This window comes from Denticeps clupeoides, chromosome 6 (genome assembly GCF_900700375.1).
Source record: "Denticeps clupeoides chromosome 6, fDenClu1.1, whole genome shotgun sequence".
Classification (NCBI taxonomy): domain Eukaryota; kingdom Metazoa; phylum Chordata; class Actinopteri; order Clupeiformes; family Denticipitidae; genus Denticeps; species Denticeps clupeoides.
In genome coordinates this window covers 3,266,045-3,274,052 of record NC_041712.1, presented here as the reverse complement: position 1 = coordinate 3,274,052, position 8,008 = coordinate 3,266,045, and the positions used below count along the sequence as shown (strand labels likewise).

Below are 8,008 nucleotides of genomic sequence, written 5' to 3'. Positions count from 1 at the left end.
GGCGAACCAATCATTGGCTTCAATGTAATAGAACGGTTGCAAGAGAATGGGGTGGAGTCACCAGAAGTCATTACAGAAGCGATCAGAAATGCATTACATTTGAGTGTAAGAAAGCGGAGATGTTCTAAAAAATTAATGAACAGGAAATGAAGCGTGGGAAGAGGCGATGGTGAAAGTAAAAGTTCCGTCGGCCCCTCTCTCACCCGACCTGCAGGTGAACATGAGACAGCTGCTGAGGAGAACCATTAGTGACCATTCCATGCCTAGAGCTAAAAATTCATCTGTATGTATCTTACTCCATGTGTATGGGTGTGGTGTGTATGCTAACCAGCGATTGGGTGTGTTGCTGAGCATGGCCGTTTGGGCCGGTACAAGAAGCGATTCTCTTGGAAGATGACGGGCTGCTTTATCGATCCCAACTACTCGGCCCCAGATGGTCTTGTCGGAGAGGTTTCACAGTCTGGTGTTCAGACTTCATGAGGAGATGGGTCATCTGGGGGTGGAGAGAGTACTGCACATGGCCTCATATGCAGAGATACAGAACAGGACATCAACCGTGTATGCAGCTGTGTGAAGAGCAAATTGCCCAATAAACCAACCAATTTAGCTATCTCACATCCCTTTGTTCCCTGCATCTGGATAAATGTAAAGGAGGGTACGAATACATCCGGGTGGTGATATACCACTTCGCACAAGCGTACCCCTGCAAGAATAAGTCAGTGCAGACAACAGCAGGAAAGATATTTGGAGACTTTGTGTTGAGGTTTCCCTGTGTGCCTGCACCATGACCAGGGTCAAGAATTTACTAATAAGATGAAGAAAAGGACCCCAACCCCAAAACCTGCAAACACCGTCTACTGAGTGTAATTTCCTCACACTCGGATCATGAGGATTTTACAATTAGTTGGTTTCACGGGACAGTTTGAGGAGTGAGAAGCGCATGCTGCACAGAATGGGTTTCTTGTGTGATTGAACTACTCCCAGGTACAACATCCCTGCTAAGGGGACTGCAGGAATCTTCTGAAGTTCACGTCGCAGCACAGTTTCTTGATTCCTGGAAGAGTTTTCATTCCAGCGATTGTTTAATTAGGATCTTGGGATCATTAACAGCTTAATAATGTATCTGGTAGGTTGAAAACACTGAAGGTTGAACTAAAAACATTCTCAGCACTTGCCTTTAGGATTTGGAAATTGATCTGTCAAGACTTGATTAATTTAGTTTAATATGTACATGTACATATTTCAGTTCTAGGTTCTACAATCCTAAAGGACGTACCTAATAAAAAGTGTGGCACCAGAAAAGTGAAGTGATGATCATTGTGATACGCAGCACAACATACACTGCTTTTAACCCATCACCTCTGGTGAGCAGTGGGCAGCCATGTCAGGAGCCCGGGGAGCAGTGTGTGGGGACAGTTTGCTCAATGGCTCCTCGGCCAGTCGGGTTTCGAACCGACAACCTTCTTATTACCAAGCCACTTATTAAACCGCTAGGCCACCACTGCCACCAGACAAAAGGAAAGGTTTGCAAAATGTAGAGTAAAGCATGCTGTCCTGTAACAGAACCTATAATTTACTGGAGTTTTTATTCAGCTTTCACTGTCACTGAGGTAAGAATCATCAGGGCCATGGGGCGTGGACTTCAATCTAATGAGCTAGAATGCAATAAAAACATGATGCTCAGAATGTAACAGTAAAGCGGATATTTTATTTGATGTATTTCTGTATCCTCCTTCTCCTTCCTTCGGCTGCTCCCAATAGGCGTCGCCAGAACGGATTTGTTGGTTTTGGAGTTGTCCTGTGTGAAGAAAGAATGGATTCGCTTTAACACAATAACTGGACAAAACCGCTGATCCTGCTGAAAACTGTTTTTATTTCAAATGAACCAACTAGCAAAACTAGACATACAGTTATTTGTGGTGTAAAAGCAGCAGGGAATGAGAAGAGTCTAGACATCCTGCTCCGTATCCTGATGAAAATTGGTGTTTTGTTCTGTAACCTGTTGCTTACTTGGTTTCTCTCCTCCTGCCGGCCTTAGTAGAATCCAGGATCGTTCTGTGGGAGAAGCCTACATCTCACCCACTGACGGTGGAACCTGCCAGGGATCTAAAGTCTTCATCAGTGGTAGTATGATAACTTATCAATTCTTGATCCTTTATCATACTTCTTCATCCGCAGGTGACAAGCTAGAGTCTAAATGCTCTAGTCCCACCATCAGGACGCTGATGAAACTGCTGACAGTTCCACAACTCAGTGAGTGGACTGGCTGCTGTGGTCTTCACACGTCAGCAGCTGCATCTGAAACACAGTAAAACACGAGATGATATGAATCACACTGTTCTATAAAACCAACACGTTGTACAGAGTGAAACCTGCGAATGAAGACGCTGCCTGTATGAACAAACCATCTGTGTGTCGTGTAGCAGAACTCGGGGAAGCGAGCAGACACAAGGAGTTACACACAACATAGTTACACATTTAACTCTGTGTAATGAGGGAGCAAAAAGTCTTCATTCCTGCCACATCTTGTCAGAAAGATTGTGTATCAGACACATCTGGATACGTGATAATAACGTGTTGAAGGATGTTCTAATAGTAAAAAAAGTTGTAAAACGCTGTAAAATCGTAAATGACGGTTGACCTTGTTGCTGTTTCTTCTCGTTCTTCTGCTGCTTCCAGGGCTTCAGTTGTCACTGCACCCACAGGAGGTGCAGCTGAACCTTGAGAAGCAGCGTCGCAGGGCACGGGGGAGTCGGTGGAAAGCCTGTGGCAGGCGGCAGAAGAACCGCCGCACCCTGTTTCCTCGGACAGGCGCGGTCCCTCGACGGTCAGGCAGGTGCAGGGGGGAAACTGGACGGGGAAGCGACCCTGCTGACATCCGGGCTCCATCTGACACAGCAGCGGGGTCGGATGGTTCCGGAGACCGGGGCTCTGTGTCAGAGCCCCTCAAGCTCTGCAGCTCAGGCTCGATGTCATCTGATGCTGCAGATGACACAGGCTGAGAGGGGAGCTGGGCGGCGGCTGGGATCAGGTGGCCTTGGTCCTCGACGGCGTGTTGACGCTGGTTCAGCCGATCCAGCATCAGGTCCTCAGACAGCCCCGACTGAGTGATGAAGGGATGCTGCACACAGGTTGGAATAAGGGGCTGTTAGTTGTAGGCATGAGCAGCATCTACAAACACTGCTGCCAACATCAGGATGTTCATATTGCTCTTCATTCACTGTCAGTATAGTGACATCAGCCAGGGGACTAAATGTGACAAATGTCTTACTAAGAGAAGTTCCTCTGCGCTGGGCCTCTGCTCCGGATCTTCTGTGAGGCAGAGCTTCACAAAGTGGCAGAACTCAGCAGACCTGAGGAGAGAAGAGCAACATCTTAAAGTGTCTTTGCTCTGATGAGAAGCAGTGAAGATGTTTCTGAGGCTCCTTGGCTGAGGTCAGACTGACTCACCACTTCTCTTCGTCCAGAGTCGGGGGCTGGAAGCTGAAGCTGCGCATGTGGCGGAAGAAGCCTTCAATGCTCAGGTTGTAGCTGGGGGGAAACACCTCTGCCAGCTCTATTGCTGTGATCCCAAGAGACCACAGGTCACAGAGGTGGTTGTAGCCGCCACCGCACATATGGGAGACTGATACCTCCGGTGCCATCCTGCACACACAGCTGAGAAGTTAACACAGGCGCCAGCGCAGAGATACACACTTTAACACATGATGATGGTCTGTCTGTTCATGTGATCTTAGAACATTCTGAACCCACCAGTGTGGAGTTCCCGTCACCGTACAGTTCCCTCTGGCAAAATCCAGCTGTGCAGCGAGTCCAAAGTCACCTGCAGCAAGAAAGATCCTTCAAACACAGTTCTTCACATTTTCCCCCTGCAACAAACACACATTTCCGTCGTTCTGCAGAACTTACTTAGCTTCACCTCGCCGCTCTCCGTGAGGAGGATGTTGCCCGCCTTTACATCCCTGTGGGCAATCCCCTTCTTGTGGACGTAGTCCAGGGCCTAGTCAGACACACACAGAACATGAAACCAAGGGTCTGCAAACATGTGTTGTGTGTGTGTGTGTGTGTGTGTGAGAGAGAGAGAGAGAGAGAGATTGGGTGTGGATGGTGTGGTTACCTTCAAGGTTTCTCTGCAAACAAAGGCAATTTGCAGCTCTGACAGGGGACCAGTTTCTGTAAATCCAAACATCAAACCACAGCAATGAAGGACTGTACAAAAACCACACATCATACACACATCTAACACACACAAGAAAGGTGTATTACTCTGAACGATGTCCATCAGCGAGCCCCCTTCACACAACTCGATGAACAACTGGACAAAAGCGTCCCTACAAAAGAAAAGAAAGAAAAGGTGACTGGATGAGTTGAAACATTTTAATCTATTAATCTATTACAAGATCATTAAACAGGGAAATCCTTTTGTGTGTGTGTGTGTGTATGTGTGTGTGTGTGTGTGTGTGTTTTCTCTCACCAGTAGAAGCTGGCCACATAAGCTGGAATGTTTGGATGGTCGAAATTTCGTAACATTTCTACTTCATCCCACATTCTTTCAACTGCAATGATGAATTCAATAATTATAAAGACAAAGACAGAAACTGATCAATGATCCAATCATCCCACACACACAACACACACACACACACACCGAGTTCAGGCCTGGTCATCTTCCTAGCCACGATCTGGTCTGTCTGCAGGTTTCTGGCCTGAAACAAGACAGAATACAGAGAAAAGATCAGCACTTCACTCGTTTCTCACCAACAGCACAAACAGTCAGTCAGACATTTTAACTCCTAATTTTTCTTTAAATGTTCTGCTGTTCATGCCAGTGGAATTTTCACTAGAGTCCCAAGCTAAGGTGTCCTCTTTTAGAAAAGCTCCAATCTCCTCCCCCTACAGTTGAAACTGGGCGTGGCACTCAGTATGTGGATGAAATGCAGGTTAAAAGTGAATAATAAAAATACCTTGAAGATAAGGGACATGCCACCGGACCCAATTTCCTCCTTGTAGTAGTGGAAGTCGTCCTCGGGGTTGGTGAACCTGATCTGCCGCTCCATGTCTGGTGTCCTCGTCTTCACTGCTCCAACCTAAAACCAATTCAATTAAACTAGAAAAAGTAAAAAAAAAGTCTGTAATTGGAGAAGAAAACAAGATGTCGCCAATGAAGCGGTGATGGTGTCCTCCTCCGACGTCACTGGATGTCGTCGCTGCTCCTCTGCGTCTCGCCGCTAGACAGAAAATAGTAATGAAATTGTTCAATGAGCACATAACCACTCGTACATGCGGTAAAGAGACTCCCCACTGGCAGGGACAGTAAACAGTTGTGGACATGTTGCAAGTGCAGGACAGTAAATTGGAATACAGTCAGTAAACTGATCACCATTAACACCCTTTCAGCTTATTGTGTGTAATACGTGACACTAATAGCTAGTAGCTCTGTATTAGTTCTGTATCACCAGAAACGAAGTCAGGATCCGGTCCGGAAGGGGCTACTTCAATAAAAAGCTGCATATTTTACCTCCAGATGGGCTGGTGCAGGTCCTGAAGCTGAGAAACCTGCAGGAAGGAAAAACCTGAAACAAAAAGAAGAGCCGGCTCTCCAACGCCTGGAACAAGTAAAATACAAGCAACAAATATTTAACACCAATAATTATACTAAATTAAACTATACTAAAATTATACTAAATGAATGTGCTAGAAGGCTAAAATGTTTTAAAAGGCAGATGAAAAAGGCTCTGGTCTCAAGAGTAAAACGCGGGAGTTTTCGCCACTATTTGCTGCAGGAGCAACTGACAGTTTTATTCCAAAAAGCTAAACGAAGAGTTGCCATAGCAACAGGCCGACTTCAGCATTCTTACTGGGGCAGCGGTGGCCTAGCGGTTAAGGAAGCGGCCCCATAATCAGAAGGTTGCCGGTTCGAATCCCGGGCGCCTGGGTGAGGGTGATGGTTAAAAGCAAAGGACACATTTCGTTTTGTGCACCATGTGCTGTGGATCACAATCGCTTCATTTTCACTTCACTATTTATAACTGTGGTGAAATCCAATATGGACAACATGCACAACGAAATGATGAAATTGTATGGTTTCATGTTTTGTGATGATCCATAAAATATATGATACATAAAATATTACTGGGTTATTTGGGAGTTTTACATGTTGAAAAACTGTCACGACCTGGCGCCTTGACCACAAGATGGCGCCACATGTTCGCTTGTCTCCCTGTCACTGCGATTAATCAATCATAAAAATAACACGTTAAACATATTTAATGTTTAATAACACATTTTTAATTAACACATCGCCCTTTGTATTCTAGGAAAAAGCAGTGCACGACCGATTACATTGATGCACACATCAGAGGTACCACAATGTATCCGAGGGAAACCTTGATAACACAAACTACAGATCCCATAATGCAGTGCTTCATATGACGTTTGAAATATTCGATCGCGATCTTTACACTGCAGCTCAATTAGCTCCATACTAATATTTTCAAATATGCTTCAAAGTCACCAAATGGCCGTGCGAACTCAGTGCGCTCCGTTCGTCAGCAAAGTGCGCACTGCATCATGGGATCGCGATCTGCAAGACATCCGAAGCGCTGTCAAATGACCTTAAATGTTTCTGCCTTGTTCGTTTGAAGAAGAAAAACTGCACTTTATACCATTCTGAAAATGTACTAAAAGTACGTAAATAGCTTTTTATTTTGAACTCTTCCCATTTTTAGCCAGGGATATTATTTTTATATAAAAGCTTGACTTAATAATATTCATGTCCATGTCTATTATTTGATTCTGTTGGTGTGCCGGAGTTAAATGGTTAAACTAGATTTATAAGTGTATTTCTTCTTTCTTGTGTCTTTTATTTTCTTATTTTCTAAAGACTTTTATTTTGTTTACCTGTATTCTGATGTGGGTAAGGGAATTATAACGATAATCCGGGTGTTTGTTCAATTGTAAAATGTTAAAATGTGTTAATGTTTCTGGTTATTTTAAATATGTTTCTGTATTTTTGTTTGTTCAATTTATGATTATTATAAAAAGTTATGTGGGTTCTAAAACTTTGATCACCCCCCGAAAAGTGGTTGGATGCGGCCGTGCCCTTGGGTTAGTGGGTTGGAGACCCGGTTTAGTTCTCTTAGACACATGGCATGAGCTGTGAGAGGTGCGTGGGGTTTGTGTGTAAAAAAGTTATTTCTTCTATCTTAATTTATGTACATGTTCGGAGTATTTTGCATGTGTGTTATTTTGTGAATATTTTTTTTATGTTATGTTGTTACTGTATATTGTAAATACTTTATGTTATTGTTCAGTTCTCTTGGACACATGGCATGAGCTGTGAGAGAATACACTTTGCACGGAAAATTTCTTGGGTGTCAGCTCGTCTATTACGGTTCAAGAAAAGAAATCAAAAAAATTACACAACGCAGAAGAAGAACCGGTACAAACTGGTGCCGTGACCCGGATCAACTGGTTGGCCGATTGCAGACCGCCGGAGGCGCGCTGGGCGTGCTTCGGAGAGACGTTCGCCGCTTCCGCAGAGACGGCAACGCGACGCCGAACCGCAGTTCATCTGGAGAACTGGTGTGGGTCATCTGCCCATTTTAACTAATTGTAGTTACATTTTATTTACTTATTATTTTTTTTATTTTATTTGTGGGAAATGGATGTGAGTGGTAATGCCACAGGGGTTTCTAGTGCCGGAAGAGGAACTTTTCTTTTCACACCAAGGGTGGGGTTTGGTAAAAAGGATGGGATGGTTGGTAGCCCTATGCTGACTAGTACTGGGAGGGGGAGGTCGGTTCATCCACCTGTCGGGACCACGCCCAGGTTATCTTCACCTGACAGGAATGTGGATCGGGAGAGTTTGGTGTCCGATCGTGACATTACAAATGTCAATCTCTCTGAACTGGTACACAAGATAGGTTCAGAAATTGGTGCGGCCATTCGTGCAAGTCTGATAGATACCTCCGGTGCAGACTCTTCGCCTAGGGGGGACACTAGATCC

At 44.8% G+C, this 8,008-nt stretch overlaps 1 protein-coding gene across 1 annotated transcript; it reads right to left on the bottom strand.

Moving 5' to 3' along the window:
* Nucleotides 1–1,728: 1,728 nt before the first annotated feature.
* LOC114792944 (mitogen-activated protein kinase kinase kinase kinase 3-like) lies at nucleotides 1,729–5,794 on the bottom strand. The gene is made up of 13 exons (XM_028984492.1): nucleotides 5,519–5,794; nucleotides 4,965–5,228; nucleotides 4,649–4,706; nucleotides 4,475–4,556; nucleotides 4,267–4,331; nucleotides 4,118–4,173; nucleotides 3,910–4,000; nucleotides 3,754–3,823; nucleotides 3,451–3,645; nucleotides 3,272–3,353; nucleotides 2,642–3,121; nucleotides 2,011–2,298; nucleotides 1,729–1,798 (listed from the first exon to the last, which is right to left on the bottom strand). The coding sequence occupies exons 2-11, from the start codon at nucleotides 5,055–5,057 to the stop codon at nucleotides 2,684–2,686; spliced, it is 1,230 nt and encodes a 409-aa protein (XP_028840325.1). The 5' UTR covers nucleotides 5,058–5,228; nucleotides 5,519–5,794; the 3' UTR covers nucleotides 1,729–1,798; nucleotides 2,011–2,298; nucleotides 2,642–2,683.
* Nucleotides 5,795–8,008: the final 2,214 nt, after the last annotated feature.

Bases quoted from the DNA above. Each gene is read 5' to 3' on its own strand.
- LOC114792944 (XM_028984492.1), bottom strand. From the start codon at position 5,057: ATGGAGCGGCAGATCAGGTTCACCAACCCCGAGGACGACTTCCACTAC. The intron at 3,824-3,909 runs GTAAGTTCTGCA...TTCTTGCTGCAG, and splicing joins GAGCGGCGAGGTGAAGCTAA to GTGACTTTGGACTCGCTGCA. The intron at 3,122-3,271 runs GTAAGACATTTG...ACCTGTGTGCAG, and splicing joins GCGCAGAGGAACTTCTCTTA to CATCCCTTCATCACTCAGTC.